Source organism: Nelumbo lutea, chromosome 5 (assembly GCF_056320005.1).
Source record: "Nelumbo lutea isolate HS-2025 chromosome 5, American lotus-T2T, whole genome shotgun sequence".
In the NCBI taxonomy this organism is placed as follows: Eukaryota; Viridiplantae; Streptophyta; class Magnoliopsida; order Proteales; family Nelumbonaceae; genus Nelumbo; species Nelumbo lutea.
Genome location: NC_142688.1, coordinates 63543018 through 63562525, shown reverse-complemented (window position 1 = coordinate 63562525; position 19508 = coordinate 63543018). Strand labels below are relative to the sequence as shown.

The 19508-nt window shown below is 36.6% G+C and overlaps 1 protein-coding gene across 1 annotated transcript; it reads right to left on the bottom strand.

Annotated features, from left to right (window-relative positions):
- Positions 1-761: 761 nt before the first annotated feature.
- Positions 762-9300, bottom strand: LOC148852722 (GDSL-like Lipase/Acylhydrolase superfamily protein). The gene is made up of 5 exons (XM_088947690.1): positions 8947-9300; positions 6731-6855; positions 5263-5511; positions 3850-4105; positions 762-1126 (listed from the first exon to the last, which is right to left on the bottom strand). The coding sequence occupies exons 1-5, from the start codon at positions 9209-9211 to the stop codon at positions 903-905; spliced, it is 1119 nt and encodes a 372-aa protein (XP_088803816.1). The 5' UTR covers positions 9212-9300; the 3' UTR covers positions 762-902.
- Between the last annotated feature and the right edge of the window lie 10208 nt (positions 9301-19508).

The following is a 19508-nucleotide window of genomic DNA, read 5'->3' as shown; positions in this document are numbered from 1 at the left end:
CCAACCGACTTGGTGGCACCACAGTGTCAGCCTTGTCAGGATAGGTCTCCCCAGACCAACCCACTGGCTGTGAACATTCTAAACTGACACGAGTCTCATTAAGTATCCAGTTTAAGGGTATTACACAAAAATATACCGAATGAATATGAATCAAATATGCACTTCTATTCATTTACAAAAAATCGTAAAGTACATCATCTTGATTGAAACTAAGGGTATACTGTCTAGCATTCATTACGATAAGATTTTTTTGGGGATAAATAACAGCCAAATCATTTCAATAAAAACTCCTAACTGCCCAAACAAGAAGCTGGCCAGAAGATTACAAATACAACCAAAAAGAAAAGGAAAAAAAAGTTACAAATTGATTCCCGGCCCTGGTCAACCTCAAACTAACTGATCCTTACAGCCGGCCGGCCAACAATCTCGATACGGCTCTCCCCAGCATGACATGGCAGTTCCTAGACCCACTTCTGGTCCTTTGTCTCCATCCGTCAGCTACAGCCTCAACAAACACATTAATTGTGCAAGAGACCTTTGAGCACTGAAATTTAAGGGGTGACAAATTCTGGGCCAATGCGACCTTAGGCTACAACCCACTAACGCCCATGTGTAGGGAAATTCCATGCTTGATCTGACAACAAACTTCACAGATATTTCAAGCATTCAGTGGTAGTAGTATATTTCAACAATTGATATATCATTAAATTGAATGGAATGGTGAAATAAGATTCTTGCAAGATGTAACGGACCCCGTATAGTTGGGATAAAGCTTAAAATGGTGATATTGATAATGAGAGAAATTAAATGTTGTGGAACAAAAGCATCTACACAAAGTGACTAAAGATAAATGTAATATCATTGAACATTCTTGTTGAAAATTATCTAAGAAAACTCAAAACTTAAAGCATGGCTAGTTGTTCTATATTCATAGGATAAACATCAGCTCGTGAGTTTGAATTGTATGATTTCTTCGCAAGGATGATATTGGCAACTTCAGTGGGATGAAATGCATCCCAAAAGACAAACTTCCTTCGATCATCACAGGGTTGCTGAAGAGGAAGACATGTGATCTGGCCATTGTTCCTTCCGACTCCACAACATCCCTTGGTGACAGCCTCGAATCCTGCTTTGTTGAAAACATTCGCAATTCACAAGTACAAGCCGGTTAGTGGTTGGATTGCAATAACAATACATAGTGTCTATCAGGAACGTAACTATTTCTTCTAAGACTAAACATCAGGTAAAAACGTTCATGATCAAGTCTTTTAACTCGATGGATCTTGCACTAGGAATGCAAGATGGTCTGGTTTATGTTTATGTCAACCCAAACTTAACCCAAATCGTTCAACTCCTCGGCCTTTCCTTAATTCAGTTGAATGCCATCGTGTTGGGCAAGAATCAGGTTGGGTTTGGGTTGATCCAATTTCTTTAATTTTTTGTTTGAAAAATCATTTCACTTTTTGGACGGGATTAGCCAAATAGAGTTAACTAGTTTTAGGGTAATAGTTGGAATCGGAATCTGAATAGTCTATTCCTATGTTCTATTTAGTTCAGACAGGTATCGGAATGGAAATTAAAATCATCTGAAATGGGATTTCATTCCTAAAGAAGGAGGGAATGTCATTCACTTATTCCTTTAAATGGGGGTATTCCATTCCACTCCAAAAGGGAGAAAATGTCATTCACTCATTCCTTTAAATGGGGGTATTCCATTCCACTCCAAATGAAAATGAGATTTCAATTCTGACCAACCAAAATAGTTAAAATCGGAATGATCTATTTGTATTCTGATTATGATTCCAAACATCCATTCCTATTACTATCGTTAGGAGTACCATTAGCCAGGTTTAGAATTTTCATTCCTAATCTTAACACGGCCAAATTCAACTTTGATGGATTGGCTTGGTCCAACCCAGCACAAGTTGCACTCTACCATGAATTTTGTGAAAACCAATGAGAGATTGTTAAATTGCATCAGCTTTTATTCTTGTTAGTCCACATGAACTCCGTGACAGACTGACAAGTAACAGTATTAATGGATGCATGGTTGTATTTCATGATGCGAGAGAGCCTTTACACGGATCAGGCTATTGAACAAATTCTCTATTGAGGGAAAGTTCGTTTCTCAGGTTTTTATTTCTCCAATTTTCTATCAAACCAAACACAGCTTTATAAACATACCCACCTAATTAGTTCGTGATGATGCTTTGAATTATGCAAAACATTAATAGAATGCAAACAATCGTTGCCCATCAAAGAAAGATGCATGTGCAAATCCAAAAATTCAAATTCAATTGTTAGCAATTAAAATTCAAATTCGATCCCAGCCCATGGTTATGTAGGGGAGTAATTTGGATGGACCTGAATTGCACCCCTAAACATCTTCCTATTCCTATTGGGATCAAATTTGAATTGACATCATATATGGATTGATGCTAATAAATTAATTTAAATGTTATCAAAATATCATATTATCAATAAGAGTAATTAAAAATAACTGAATAAAATCAGTTAAAATTACTTCTATGAGACTTGAATTCATCGGGCTCGGATCTGTTACTCATGAATTGTTCTTACATCTCTCTCCACCAGTAATTACAGTTGTGTATTGAGAACATCACCCCTATCGTTCATGAGAAAATATTCTCAATACACGGCAGTGGTGTTCTGTGGATATGAATGTTAGAACAACTTGTGACTAATAGATCTGGAATGAAACTCATCACTATTTATTCTAGATTGCTACAATAAGACATACATTAATCAATGAAAACTCTCAGATGACGTTTAAGAGTGACCAATCAAAAGTCCTACAGTGAATTTTGATGATTTTTCATTGGTTAATGTAAGGTTTAAGTGTAGCAGATCGGAATTGTTACCTATCTACAATGCATGGTGAAGTGGGATATCCAATGCGAAGAATTTACCCTACCTCAATCCCGGTCTTTTTGGCTGCGCCTAAGGAGTTTTACTTTTAACCAAATCCCAACGCGAATCCAACAAAGTTGCATCCGGTTAGGATGTAAGTGCGTCGGATCAGATTCTACCGAAATTCGAATCCGATCCGGTAACAGCTGGATTTGGGAGATGATATCTCCCTTATTCTTAATAAATTGGATGGATCGAAAAGGTTAATATGTTTAGTTAAATAGATTGAATTCGAATATATCCTAACCCAATCTATCATCATCCAATCCGATCGGTTAGTTATGAAAAATATACATATATTATAATATATTATTATATTATATAAATAAAATAATATATTGTTTATATTATATTTTCAAATTTTTATTACAATTCAAATCAAATAATACTTATCCGATTCGAATCCATCAGATTTCTTATCAAACTTTACCAATCTGATCCAATGGAAAACTAATCGGATCTGACCCAGTTAGATTATATTTTACACTTATGATTACCCATATTATAATTAACAACTTGAAAATTCATCTTTGGATTATATAACCTAAATAAAAAGGACAGTAAATAGTAAACTGTTTAAATGTTGAGAAAACCAAGTGCTTTTCAACTAAAAATTAAAATTATCTTCTATACTTTGCATGGAATTTACCCTTTTAAAGGTATAATAAAAATTACAAAAAGACGATAAAACCTTTATATATTTATAAATTGTTTTGGTCTTAATCATTTTTAAAACAAAAAGAAAAAACCAGTCTCGACCCAATTATAATTGGGACAAAACTTAAAATCAGAACAGACGTGATCCGTTCGATTCTATCGGGTAAACCCAGTCACCCATGACCCAACCCATTGACAGCTCTAGACTTTGATCCAATAATAAACGGATTTAATTTCAACTGAAGATGAAAAGATGGTTACCATAAGAGGCTGCATTAACAACGAGATCTCTCGAACTATCGTACGAATTCACATAAATGAACTTCGCCCCGGGAAGTTGGCCGCTGTTGAAACGATCAATCGTCCTTTTAAGGCCTGAGTTGAAGAGAGAAACTGCTCTGTTGATGCCTTCATTGCATTGGCTGCCATTTCCATACCGTGCTAATTCATATGGAATGCAGCCAATTGGACCCACCGCAGCCACAGCCACCTTGCGTGCTCCCAATTGATACAGTTCCTGAAATATCGAAAGCAAGAAACAAGCATTCTTAATTTTCTTCATTAAGATCTGTCTATTTGCCGTGCAATTTTATTTTTGTTGACTCTCTTTGTCTCTAGTGCAAATTTGAACTGGATACATATTTTGCATCCAAATCACTTTCGCATCCTAGATTCCTCCCTGGATTTTTAGTCTGCACGCTTCATGAAATACTGACATTTTATTCACACATTAGGCTCAGTTTGGAAGGAATACAAATACAAATATATAGAATGCAAAACCTTGCATTTTGTATTATTTTTTATGTATTTATTTATTGTACATAAATAAATAAATAAGGGCCAATTTGGAAAGGCTTCAGCTTTGATTAAGCTGCTTTCACCGAACCACTTTGAAAAAGTTACTAAAAATAACTTGACAGAATAATTTCACTAGATAATTTTCTTGGATCAATTAAAGTGTATTTAGGGTTGTATGGAGCCCACCTTGCAAAACCAGAAGCTTGTGTTTGTGAAAATCCTCCCAAACAGGCATTAAATCAGAATTTGCATACTTATTGTTTTGCACAATTTTTTGGAAAGATTATAAATATAAATATGTATGGTGCAAATACATACAAAATAATACAAAATACAGGATTTTGCACTCTACATATTTCTATTTGTACTCCTTCCAAATGGAAAAATCCCATAGTTTTATATAAATAAAATTACATCAAAAACAAACCAGGCCTGAAGAAAGAAAGATCATGTCTTAAAACTCAGTTTGAAAGAAGTATAAATACAAATATGTAAAGTACAAAATCCTATATTTTGTATTATTTTGCATGTGTTTATACTGTTCATATTTGTATTTATACTCCTTTCAAAGTGATCATAATCTCAAAATCATGGTTTTCAAAACTGGATCGGACCGAAAAAATTCCCCCAAAACCAAATTTTCTCAAAAAATATTGATTTTGGTCAATAAACCACTGAACCCAACAATTAACCGTTCAAACGGTTTTGACTATTTTTTATTTCTATTTTTTATTTTTTTGTCAGAATAAACTAACCATTCGATTCAAACAATCGGACCATTTAACCCGATAACCAGACCCCTGACCTATTCGATCTCCGGGTCGGTTTTAAAACCATGCTCAAAACTCAAATGTGGTCGAAAGAGAAAGTAAGCACCGTTAGTTGGCGCGTGTATTGTTCGAGAAGCGCAGCTGCATAAGCTCTTGGGGTGTACTCTTGGCTGGTTCTGTACATGGTTGGCATAAAATAATTGTTGAGGTAATCGTTACTTCCCATGCCGGAGTAGAAAAGACACTTGCTTAGGTAATTATTTAGAGCATTGTCATTCCCTCTGAACATCCGCCTCATCTGCCGCACTGTTGATCTGAAGTTCTGGAGCTGTTGATCCATCGGCAAGTGATCCCCCTACATTATTACCATTCATACAACCTATTTGTCAGAATTTCATGGCTTGGGTTTATTTGCGGAACCAACAGACGGACCGACTCGATTATATGGTATTTATCCTGATTAATAATTAGTTCGAAAGTGCTTCTTGTTATTCAAAATCAGTTCAGACCCAAATTAATTATACCGTTAATAATATATAAAAAATTATGGTTTTTATGACTTTTGCTACATTTTAGAAAAATTTTATGAAGTATATATAAGACAATTATAGTTAAAAATATATGGTAAAAGGTAAAAGAGTTTAAAGTTTTAAGAAATTGACTCTGAAATTTTAAAATGGATTTAAACATACGTAAGACTCTTTTATCCTTTATCAAAGAATCAAATAACGATAAACTGAATGTTTCCTTCAAAACAAACAACTCACACGTAGGGAATCACAAGGGGATTCTTGTTCAAACAAGGTGGAATATCCACCCCATTCAAGGGGATTTTTATTCATAAATTTGGCAAAGACAAACTATTGGAATTTAGCTGTTCAAAAAGTCCTTTTATGTCAATGGATCATTGTTTTTCTAATGTATTGATTTAAATACCTTTAAATGGGACATAGTGACCACTGGTAGCTTGAGTTTTGGTTGCAATTCACTGAGCTTTTTTTAAGACTATGTTTGATTTGAAGGAAAATATAGGGAAAGGAAAGGAAAGGTAGGAAAACTATTACAAATCTTGTATTAATTTTCTTATCTTTTCTTTCATTTCGTTACCTTTTCACTCAAACCAAACATAACCTAAAAAAATTTCATTGGAATTTAAAACAAAGAACTCACCGGTAAGTTCTTGTTCACCAGAGAACTTGTTGGTGAAGATTTAAAACAATAAAGAACCCAAAGCAGAGAATCACAACCAGTGGAGAACCAATAAAAAATTTCAAACTGTTTTGGCTCATGTATTTAACAAGAACTCAACGGTGGAGAATCACAACCATATATCTAATCCAATTATTCCTTCTCTTTCTGTCTCCATATATTCTCGCTTCTTTGATTTCTCTCCTTAGAAGAAGAACAAGAAGAAGAGCAAATATAAATAGCAAAATAGTATTTTAATTTTTTATTTAGGCTTAATTTGGAAGAGGTACAAATATAAATATGTATAACATAAATGACGAGCTAATGAGCTTGGTATTACTCTTTTTACTTTAATTTTCTAGACTCAATTGTAAGTTACAACTTACAAGATTAATGCCAGTCTCGGCCCTGATACCAGCTGCTCCTGATGCGTAATTCACTCCTCTCAGCAATGCTCGACCTCCCGTAATTGAGTACGGTGGAATAAAATTCGGAAATCCTAGAAGTTGAGCTGCAAAGACAATGTAAGAAGTTCAAAAAAATCCCTAACAACCATGTAACTCTATTCAGATAACTTGACTCATTGGCTATCACTGACTAGAAAGGAAGAATACCTACTCAAATATGCATGAAGATCAACATCCATTGGAAAAAAAAGAAAGCGAAAGTATAATGAGGCTAAGGTCATGTTTAGTTTAATTATCATTCTTTCTCATTCTTATTTGAAATTCTAAAATGACAAAAATGGGTATAAATAGGCAGAATGAGAAAATATTGCTATGAACCAAATATTTTTTCCTAAAAATGAATTGTTTTTAGACTGACAAGTGTCCTATGTAAAAGTAGTTTTGTAAAAATATTTTTGTAAATATGCTTTCATAAAAATACTTTGATAAAATTGCTTTTGTAAAAGTATTTTTGCAAAGGTGCATTTATAAAAATACTTTCGTAAAAGTAATTTTACAAAAATGCTTTCATTAAAGTTCTTTGGTAAAAGTACTTTTGTAAAAGTACTTTTGCAAATGTGCATTTATAAAAGTACTTTTGTAAAAGTAATTTTACAAAAACGCTTTCATAAAAGTAATTTTGTATAAAAGTAGTTTTATAAAAGTGTTTTCGTAAAAGTTCTTCCATAGTAATCCACTAGTGCTAAAGTTTTGTAGGCAGAATTTCCTCAAAGAATGAAAATGAACAAGGTGGGGCATGATTATTTTTCATGCTGCAGGATACCTCAATTTTTGTGTTAAAGGCTGATTTTTCATTCTAAAAAGAATGTGTCAATTTTTGTGTTAAATGCTGATTTTTCATTCTAAAAAGAATGTGACCCATGGCAAGAATTTTGTAACCAAACATTCAACTGATGTTTAGAATAACTCAGCAAACTTTTAGGCCGATTCTTCGAGGATCCCCCAAATTTCAAGTTGATCCTCATTTTAGAACACTGCATGTTAGGTCCACAGATTTTAGAATCTAAATCTGCTCCCCACAGAATGCGCCTCAAAAACGTCCCACAGCACATCCCAACCGTGTAGTGGGAACATCTCCCAATGACAAGTATCAGAGATTTTCTCAATGCATGTTGAGATGTGCATATGGGACGTTTTTGGGGCTCATTCTATGGGGAGCAGATGTGAACTCCAGATTTTACCGTGCCTTTATTTTATGAGGAGGCGGTTCAGATCAGCTCCTAACTAGTTTGTTGTGCAGATGTAGTGGCCTGTTGGGATGCTGAGAGTATTGGTTGGGAGTTGATCCGGTTTTTGATAATAATTATCTAAAGTACAAATAAGAAAAATGTTTCCAAGGAAAATGGTCATCAGTGAATCAGAATTTGTTCCCCACAGAATACTCCTCACACTGATCTCGCACATCCCACCATGTATTGGGAATATCTCCCTATGAATAACAATACACTAGTATGGGAGATATTCTCAATATATGGCAGGGATGTGTTGTGAGGTTGGTGTGAGGAGTGCTCTGTGAGGAACAGATCCAGACTCCTCATCAGAATCATCTAAGCTAAAAGAATAGAAAATCTACCCATTGATCTGCTGAACGCAATATATTGACAACATCTTATCCATAAGAGAATAATCGGGAATATCTTCCCATGAATGACAGCTATAACTATTCATGAGCTGGGCTCAAGTTGAGATTTTGTCAAAATTTAAATGGACCCAGCTCAAAGCAGTGTAAAGTGTTTATGTTGAGCCCGAAGCCCAGTCCATGATCAAGTCTAACGACAAAATATATATATGAGAGAGACTTCCATGTATGGCTACAAGGTCTTGTGGCCAACATGTTGCGATAAGCAAATCTTGACTCAGTCCCATGATTTTTAAAATTGACCCGGAGATCGAACTGGTCAGGGGTCTGATTATCAGACCGAATAATCAGCCCGTTCTGACAAAAAAATAAAAATCGGTCAAAACCGTTTGAATGGTTGACCTCTCGGGTCAGTGGTTTTTATAAAAAATCTGGTTTTGGAGATAACCAGAATCGATCAGGTGACCGATTCCCGATTTTTCTGGTCCGGTCCAGTTTTAAAAACCATGTTCAGTCCTACAAAAATAAACAAATAAGGATGAACCCAGTTACAAACCTAGAACATCAACGGTTGTTCGACCATTATTGAACCTCCCAGTCACGCCTTCAGGGAAATCAATGCCGTAAGGCATGTAGTTGGCCCTTGCAAGAGTAAGTATCTCATTGTTGTTGCCATTGTCCACCAACGAATCACCAAATATGAAGAAACAAGGCACCTGAGGCTCCTGCGAGAAAGCTCTTGTGAGAAGAAACATACACAAAACAAGCATTTTCATATTACCGAAGCTCGCCATATTGTTGTATATATCCTTCTGCAGCATATAGTATCTCGTCAATGCATCCTTCTAGTGGGGCACATTTATAAAGCTCCTAACGGTTGGTTTGCCTTTATGAATTTCATGTGATGTGTGCATGCTTTCTAAAAGGAAGGAGAGAGAATAAATACAAAGAAGATGCAAGTATGGAAGAAGGAAAAGTAGTAAAAGGATAAGAGCTCGTGAGACAATTTGTTGCTTTTGGGTGGGTCATGTTTTCTCCAGTTTGTCTATTAATGGGTTATATGCTCAGCGGTGATGAGTGGTCTAATCTCGTGAGCTATTATTCTTTCCTGTTTGATTGGGAAAGGATCGTTCGGTTCCGGAACAAATGTATTTTCAGACAGACTTTCAGTAATGTTGGTTCTGTAACTTCTGTTCATATTTTCGTGCAACAAGAGTCTAATATCTTGAGAGTCCGGATCATCTGCCAACAAAATACATTTCAACAGCCTACCAACATCATTTGACACCGCACAACTCCTACATATTGGGTCCCAGTTTTATGATGAGATGTGTCGTGTTAGATCGAGTTGGTAGGGGGGTTGGAGTGTGTGTTGTTGGCAGATCTCAACCAACTCGATGGGGATAATTCCACTCCGATGGTTAAGATGGCAAGCATATATTTAGATACAATTCAATTTGTTTCAAAGATCATTGCGTGAAAATGATTTTTGTTTTGAAGCTAAATGTTATATCAGGTTTAAACTCAGTTAAAGAATTGCAATTTTCAAACATTCGCATTTAAAAGTGGATTTGTTTAATCACTGTTGTTTGGATTGTTATATCAGTATATAGGTCGAACCAAACTAGTGTTCAGTGGCTGACTTTTTAAAGTTTTCCAGTCCGAACATTGAGAATCAGATTCTCTAATTTTGGACAATTTTCTAGGGTCGATTTAGCATTGAATCAAATCAGATCTGATCTCAAATAAAATTATAATCATACTTGATATGGAGATCACATAGTGCACTTCCTAGAGTGGTAGTTCATGCCCAAAATTCAAGCTAAAATTGCCCTCTCAATAGAAGATAATGCAATTGAGCTATGGGAACCTTGGACCATAAACATGTGAGGAATCCAACTTGCAATGAGGGCTGCAATAACACAAAACAAATCAATGACATAGTTGCAACAAGCATCGTGCTGGCCAAAAGGACCAACAATCGTGGACTAATCTGGTCCAATCCAATATTAGTCCATTTGTAAATGGACTAAGAAAAACCAATCCAAATCCAAACAAACCAAGTCCAATCCAATCCAAATAAAATGCAAATGGATCAGATTGGGTCGAATCTAATTCAAATTGAATAAAAAAATAAAATAACATGAGAAATCGAGAAAAAATATTAAAAAAAACTACAACACCTATTCGCAATCCAATCCAATCCAATTAAAATGTGAATGGATCAGATTGGGTTCAATCCAATTCAAAGTGAATGAATAAAAGTACTTTTGTAAAAAGTACTTTTGCAAAAGTACTTTTGTAAAAAGTAAAATTACTTTTGTAAAAATTCTCTCAAAAAAGTACTTTCATAAAACTGTTTTCATAAAAGTACTTCCAAAAAAGTGATTTTATAAAATACTTTCGAAAAATTGCCTTTACAAATGTATTTTTGTAAAAGTGCTTTCACAAAAGTACTTTCATGAAAGTGCTTTTATAAAAGTGATCAAGATTGGATCTTGATATCAGTTTCTTGTGAAGGGACTGATAGGAAGCTGTGCTCACGTGCTGTCCTGCTAATTCTTACGAAGGATTAGGTTCTTGAGAAGAACACTATTGATTCTGCTCCATCCTGCACTGCACCATCTTTAGTGGGAGCAGTCTTTGGATCCTTCCTTGGGCGTGAACACCTTCGTTGGGAGATATTATTTCTCCATATCAGGTATAACCCTCTCCTACTACTTTCCGTTCAGATTTGGTTCGGTTCTTGGTTCAAGACAAATCTTTGAAAAATGTGATTTTTCTAAAATAGGGAATTCGATTCCCAGTGGGAATGGGAGAAATTTTTGAAATTCGCCCATTCTATTCCGCAAGATCCAGGCATCCATAGGATGGATCTCTCATCTCCTTCAATGGTATCAGAGCCATGGTTCAAGTCTTGAACCAAATTGGATCAAATCTGACTCTGCGCAAATGGGCAGAAGGCGTTCTACCCGATTTGCGCAGATTTAGGGTTTTTCTAGAAAATTTGTTTCCAGATGATGGGCGATTGATCCGAAATTAAATTTTATAAATCTGATTATTATTTAGAATTTTTCTTTGTAATTTTCTTGATTTCTGGGCTGTTCGTACACATGGTGATCGAAATCTTGATTGGCGCAGTGAACCTGCGATTTTGCAGATTCTTGATTTATTTTGTTACATTTGGTTTGTAAATATATATATATATATATATATATATATATTTTAGACTGAATGTATAGGTATTCGATCTGATGTAATATTGATAGAAATTAGGTTTTCTATTTATTTTTATTTTGGATCGAAGATGGCGGCGCAAGGAAGGAGATTTCGTAGATGAGAGAATCGCTATCTGCGATTTGCAGTTTATGAAACTGCAAACTGTGATCTAACCTCTGCTTTGCAGGATGGATTGTGCGAACAGCCCTATCTGACTGATTCTTGATTATTCTTTTATCAGTATTTAATTTCAGATTAATTTGTTGAATTAAGTCTTTAATTAAAGATCAAACCCTAGACCCATTCGAACTAGATTGGTCCAAACTGGTTGGACCGAATCTAGGGTTCGATTAGGGCTGATGACAACCCTAAGTTTTCCCACTAATGGGCCTGAGGATTGATAATTAATTGAATGTTTAATTCGGCCCAACCTGTAAAAGCCCAGTTTTAATTTGTTAAAACTGCTAAAAGCCCACTTTGCGGATAAAGCTATATGGGCCAAACTGCTTAACTCTAATTTGGCCCATATACCTAGATAATATTAATGGTTAATATTATGGATTTAAAAATGAGCTTTAAATGGGCTTTACAGATGTTTGATTGATTGGATCAATTCTTCCCTACATGTGATGTATGGATGTGTGATGTGCTACGTTCATGGGCCATAAGTGCTTGGCCCATGCTGATTCGATAGTGGCTCTTGCGCACACCATGGCTGAATGCACATCATTGCCACGGTGTCTCTACTAGTCATTGGATGACCCCTCTCAATGGTGGGCCCCATACCCCTGAAAAGGGCACATGCGGAACCCTAGCCGATTTAGGCCCACCAAAATCTAGCTTTATGATAGTCAGTGAGAGCCACTCTGGTTTGACCTAAATTAAACTAGGGCGTAATTTTTTTCATTCCCTCCAGATCCCTTTAGGGTTTAAAAAAAAAAGGAGGGGGCGATAGCCTTTAGAGATTCAATTCAATTCCTTATTCTCTTTAGAGCTGAAATCACAGAAGAGAGAATTCAGCAACCCTGCGAAAATTCTCTCTTGCCGCCTCCTTCCTACCGCCGCCATACCTACCAGTTCGATCTCCAATTCAGTGAGAGAAATCAAGATTGGATCTTGATATTAGTTTCTTGTGAAGGGACTGATAGGAAGCTGTGCTCACGTGTCGTCCTACTAATTCTTGCGAAGGATTAGGTTCTTGGGAAGAACACTGTTGATTCTGCTCCATCCTGCAATACGCCATCTTCAGTGGGAGCAGTCTTTGGATCCTTCCTTGGGCATGAACACATTCGTTGGGAGATATTATTTCTCTGTCTCAGGTATAACCCTCTCCTACTGTTTTCCGTTCAGATTTGGTTCAGTTCTTGGTTCTAGACAAATCCTTGAAAAATGTGATTTTTCTAAAATAGGGAATTTGATTCCTAGTGGGAATGGGAGAAATTTTTGAAATTCGCCCATTCTATTCCGCAAGATCCGGGCATCCATAGGATGGATCTCCCATCCCCTTTAAAAATAACTTTTCATAAAAAATTACCTTCAGAAATGTACTTTCGTAAAAGTAGTTGTCATAAAATTACTTTTGTAAAAGTGTTTTCATAGAAGTGCTTTCATAAAAGTACTTTTGTAAAAGTTCTTTCTTAAAAGTACTTTCATAAAAATGTTTTTATGTCAGCTTCAGTTTTGGTCAATGTAAGTCTTGGAAGGGTTAGAATCTATCTTATGAATGGATAAACCATGCTAGATGGTTGCACGAAATTTCAAAAATTTTCTAACCCTTTTAGGAATCGATTTTCCAGTGTTTTGAAAAACTAAATTTTTTCATCTTGATCTTGCACTAAATTGGACAAGATTTGAAACCAAATCAAAAGATAAAAATATACCCAATATGAATACCACAAGCGTAGATCCCAAGGTAGAAGTTCACACTCAAATCAGTCCTAAAACTAGCATCCATTAAAGATGATGTAGTGTATAGATGAAACCGGTTCAACAACACTATTTTCTCCAACATTGCTATCCGACTTGCTTGGATCAAATGGGGTGAGTGAGCATGATCTTCTTGAATGTTTTTCTTGAAAAAGCTTGAAGAAAAACTTACCAAAATTCAGTTCTTGAAAGCCTAGGAATTAGGGTTACATGGGGGACAGAGAATAAGAGAGAGAAGTATTATAGTCTGGTCCGCCTCTTCTTTTATCTCCTTATGGAGCACTCTTCTAACCTAATTAGGAGATCATCAAAACCTGATTTGGATCTCGACTCTATTAAGAGATAAGCTTTCTCTTAAGAGGATAGGTGTTCCATACCCAATACCAAACCCAGATTCGACACAGAGAACATGACAACCATGTGACAACGTAATTTATCTTATTAATTTTGGGCCTTAGGCCCATTTACTTCAAAGGCTCAGAACCCAAGGTGTTGCATGGCCATTTGAGGCTTGATATTGTATGGTGTGGGACCCCACAATGGTCTTACATGAGCCCATATGGGTTTGGCCCAACCTTTGAAAGAGGAGGCTAGGCTGAATTCACTACTTAGGGCAATGAACCCCTGACCCAATCAACATTGGTTCAGTTTAAGCCCAGCATTTACCCCTAAATGATCATTGGATTCAACCACCCTATAAAGACCCAAGGATGATGGACTCATGTGAGACAAAGACCATCAAGTAATCAACCCTGTAATGGTCTCTTACACTTAACCTCTCAGCCCATAATGATCAAAACACTACCTGACAGGAAAGGACATCTCCCTTGCCTACAAGGTGCAATGTCATATGCTTTGCTCAGATGGATCCTGGGATTAAAACCTTTTGTAAACATTTTTCATAAAATAGTAGTATATATATATATATATATACTACTATTTCAAACACAGGTAAAATCCACTTCTGGCAGTTTACGTTTCCATAAAAAAGAGTGTAGACTTTGATGTTCACTTTGTCCAATAAAGGGGCTAATCCTATCACTAATCATCCACTCAAGTGAATTCTTAGACTGCCCCAACATACCCAAGTATTTGAACCTTAATGGATTTCACTGTTGGCATATCAAAGATAACCCAGTTCAACAACTAGTGTATTAGTACCATAATCAAGTCTATGGATATGTGTAGCTTTCTAGTTTTGCCCATCTATCTCCAAGGTTCAGGGCATATAGAAATTGGTTCAGGTTTAGTGCTTCTGATAAACACCCATTGGTTGTGCTTGGGGTCTAACCCTAGCAACTGAGACAAGTTGCTCTAACTCCTTAACAGTATGCCAATGTCAGCCTTGTCAAAATAAACTCCACAAGTCTATTCAATGGCTGAGAACATTATAAACTAACACAAGTCTCTTAAGTGTCTAATTTAAGGGGTAATATATAGAAACATACCAATATCAACATGTAACAACAATGTACTTTATTCATTTACAAATAAATGTTTATGTACATCATTCTAATTAGAGCTAAGGACATACACTATTTAATAATTAGCACCCAAAAAGTGGATACTTCCCCCTATAACTTGCAAATCTTCTTTTAAACACCTTGCATGACTAAAGCAAGATTGCTTTTCAGCCATCCTTGCTTGTCGAATTTCATCTCAATTCTTCGCCATTTGCCCCATGATCAAAGCAAGATTGCTTTTCAGCCATCCTCATTGTTCAAGAACCATAATCTCATAAATCCCCTAGATGTAGACCTTTGTAGACCCATTTGGCTACGCTAACTAGTCTTGAACCCTCGAAAACCCCACCCCACCAAGTTTCACCTAAAAACTTCATCACCCTTGGGTCAGAATATTCCCTTGTTATAACTTTTATTAGAACCCCCCTCTAAAACTTCAACACACCCTCATACATCTTCCTTTACAAAATCCCCCTACATATATATTTTTTGGACCATCTACCCCTAAAAAACCTTAAGATACCCAAAATACCCCCACATACCTTCCTTTCCTAAAATACCCCTAGTCTTATACATTTTGGACCATTTTATTCCTAAAACCCCTCAAAATACTCCCACACCTTTCTTCAAAGAATACATCCAAATTTACACATTTTGGACCATTTTACCCCAAATAACTCTTAAAATGCCCCCACACTCCTTCCTTCTCAAAATACCCCCGAATTTATATGTTTTGGACCACTTTATCCCTAAAAACCCTTAAAATACCCCCACACACCTTCCTTACCAAAATACCCCTAAACTTACACATCCTAGACCATTTTATCCCTACAAACCAAGAAATACCCAAACTACCTCTACTTGAACCCTATAAAAAGGGGATGGTGGGGTGGACCCAAGGCATTGAATGAGCCTAGGGAAATGAGCTCCCTCCCATTCACTTAAACACTCTTGCCACATCATCCCATTTCCCCTTACACCTGGCTTCTTTCCTAATTTTAGTTTCCTTTTTTAAATTCTTTTAACCAAAAAACGCAAGGGAGGGAGTACTCGGCCTCAAGTTCTTCCTCCTCCCACCATTGCCCTTACTCAAAGAGGAGAAGATGAGGAGACCAATAGGAAGTGGAATGATAGCCACAACCCATAGACAGATTCTAGCAACCCTGAATCTCCTTCTCTCTAGTCAGAGTCATTACATTTCTCACCACTAGCATTCTACAACAAGCTCTTGGTTACTGCTCTAAAGTTCCAAGGATGACAACTTCAGAGCTTAGTTTCCAAGGGCTGAAAGATTCCTTAGAATCCTTGGTGTATCGAGGGTTTCCTTGTTGTAAGTAGATGTAGTTCTTTATCACATCAATTACATTACAAATATCAAAGCAAGGCCATGAACGCAAATCTAACAACACGCAGAACCTCCCAAAACCTATGGTAGGCTTAATAATAACCATTGCAGACTTGTGATGAGCTTAATATCCATTACAAAAATTGCAATGAGCTTAAAAGCTACCCAAGATCTGTGATAAGCATGGAAGGCCATCCAAGACTTGCGATGAGCATAAAACACCTATTGGGACCCATAGTGAACAATGGGCGCCGCCTAAGACTTGAAATAACATCACTAGTTAGATCTTGTCCTTTAACATGTGGCCACTAGGAAACCCATAAGGGGACATAGCCAACATATGCCACGTGAGAATTCTCAAGAAAAAGGAAACTTTATCTTTAAAGGATCTCACTTGACATGTGGCAAAACCCTAATGGTGCTCCCTTAATAATTGACGTAAAGATAAAGGCCCCTTTCCTAATTAGGAAGGTCTCCTTTTAGATCCTTCTCCATGTCACCTTGGGTTTCTCTCTATAAAAGGGGGAACAACTCTCCCCCCCCCAAGGGTGTTGGTTCTTCCCTCTCTTCCCCATGTTTTTTCTCTCTCTTTCATGTCGCCTTCTGTGGACCTTTGGAGACTTGACCAACCTCCGTCACCTTACAACCACACCAACAATAGAATCTTTGGCTCAAATCTCTGATCTATCTCTGATAGAGATGGCATTTTCTTGGGGGGAAGCAACATTTAGCCTACCTGTGGAAAACTCCATAGCTTTGGCTATAAGCCACTCTGATTACCAAGTATTGAATCAAGATTGATCATGAAGTTGGGGATTCCATAGCGCAAGCTTACAAAATAGAGGTAGTAGGAGACATTCAAGAAAACAATTGGCCATCGTCAATTATCCCGTAGAACGATGCATCATGCAGATTTTCCTAATTCCTCCATCCTGCGATTTCTCTAATCATATTAATTGGTACACTACTTCCACAACCTAATCTGCTTTTTATTTCACTCTATCGCAAAGGGATTCAAGTAATGTCACTTCCATGCCTTGATTAGTGCTTTCACTATTGATGCCCAAACCCTGTTCTTTTTTTCTTGGAATGCTGCTTTGAGAATTTTTTATTGTAATTTTGAGAATGAAACCCCTATGATCAAAATTATTGTTATTGATGTTAATGTTGAGAAAGATGCACATGGAGGTGCTCTACAATTTTTTTAACACAAATTAAAAAATAAAAGAAGAGTGAAAGTATCATGTTAATTTTGACCTAATGCAATCTTAATACTTCTTGCCTCTAAGAAAGACGCCTGTCCCTTTGTGCGATTTTGAAGATTTACCTCCAAGGGAGGAATTGGACTTAGAAGCCTACAAATACATAATCCCTCCCAATTTCACTCCTTCCCCTATTAGCCACACTTAAACCAGGATCTCTTGAGGATGATGAGATAAGGAATCGAAGTAAGTTGAAGGTTGTAAACTATCTAAACTCCACATGCTTGATCCCTTCAAGACTGTGTACATCTGTTAAATATTAACTTGCTCATCTATGATGTGCCTCATCTTTCTTTTATGAGTGTTTAGTGCATAACTGTTCACATTTAGCCATTTAGTTTTCCCCTTGAATCATAATTGTTCTTAATTCGGTGGCCACCAATGTATAATCTATTTTCAGCCCTCTAACCCCTAATTTAGGATCCCCAACCAATAATCCTTTTACTTGAATGCTCACTTCCATTTTTTTAATATATATTTTGTCTCTAACACCTAGCTTATCTTTCACATTATTTATGTCTACTATAAGCTACAATACTTGATGAGGAACCTGCTCTAATTTATAGGGCAGTTTAAACCCATAAAGTACAAGGCAATACATTCATCTAACATAATTTCTAATCCAAACTTGGTATGATTTTTCTTTTTCCTCCAATGTTAACTCTTTCTTAAAATACTATACCATCCAGAGGAGCTTAACACAAGATCAATATGATTCCACACACTAGTGCTTAATGACAATATAAAAAGATTTGGTTACAGATATTATCTTGCCCAATAGGATTTGTTCCACAGAACACCAAAACAACTCTTTCTAATAATAAGGTTGTGATGTTTTTTTGGAATTTGTTGATTCCTAATGCCTTCTATAGTTCATGTTACCAATATTACAAAATTTATGAAGCCCAGTACATCAACATGTCTTTTTTATTCTTCTTTACTTATTTAAAAGATTCTTTCTAAACTGACCGCCATTATACTAGGAGCTCTCATTCTGTTGGTTTGTTGCTTGAACACCACAAAACAATCATCGCACAAAGCATCTTATAATGGTTTCAATCCGTTTAATTAGGTTTTTGCAAGAATCCCTACCAACTTGCTTTGGGCCATTAGGAACATAGACAATGGCAGCACACACACACACACACATTTACATTCGATCCATCTAATGTTAATGCAACGAACACGTAGGTAAAAGAATTTAATGACCTAATGTCTCAACTTTCTACTGTTAGGCCCTTATTTGGATTATCTTTTCTTTTTCCAATTTCTTTTAATCTATGAACATGCTCTAAGCACAATGTCCTCATCTATGTTAAAATTATTGTTATCTAGATTAATATTCATTATCTTCTTTCAAAAAGTTTTAAGTCATGTTGCACGATGCCCAAAAACCCCAGGAGTGATGACACATTCCCTAGCAACCTAAGAGCAATGGCATATTCCCTGTTAATCCCAGGAGTGATGACACATTCCCTAGCAACCCCAGGAAGGTCTTGGCAACCCCAAATGCATTGCGATATTCCCCGACAACCCTAAGAAGACCTTGGCAACCACAAGAGTGATGCCATATTCCCTGGCAACACTAAGAAGGCCCTAGCAACCACAGGAGCGATGCTATATTCCCTGGCAACCCTAGGAAGGCCCTAGAAACCCCAGGAGTGATGTCATATTCCCTAGCAACCCCAAAAATGCTCTAGCAACCCTAAGAGCGATGACAGATTCCTTTGTAACCCCAAGAAGGCCTTGGCAATCCCAAGTGCGATACCATATTCCCTAGCAACCCCAGGAAGGCTCTAACAACCCTATGAGCGATGCCATATTCCCTAGCAACCCTAGGAAGGCCCTAGCAACCCCAGGAGTGATGCCATATTCCCTAGCAACCTCAAGTGTGATGACACAT

What these genes read in the sequence shown, in the direction of transcription:
- LOC148852722 (XM_088947690.1), bottom strand. Translation starts at nt 9,211, where the DNA reads ATGCTGCAGAAGGATATATACAACAATATGGCGAGCTTCGGTAATATG. An exon ending in CCGAGACTGGCATTAATCTT is followed by an intron (nt 5,512 to 6,730) that starts GTAAGTTGTAAC and finishes GTAATAATGTAG; the next exon opens with GGGGATCACTTGCCGATGGA. An exon ending in AATACACGCGCCAACTAACG is followed by an intron (nt 4,106 to 5,262) that starts GTGCTTACTTTC and finishes TCGATATTTCAG; the next exon opens with GAACTGTATCAATTGGGAGC.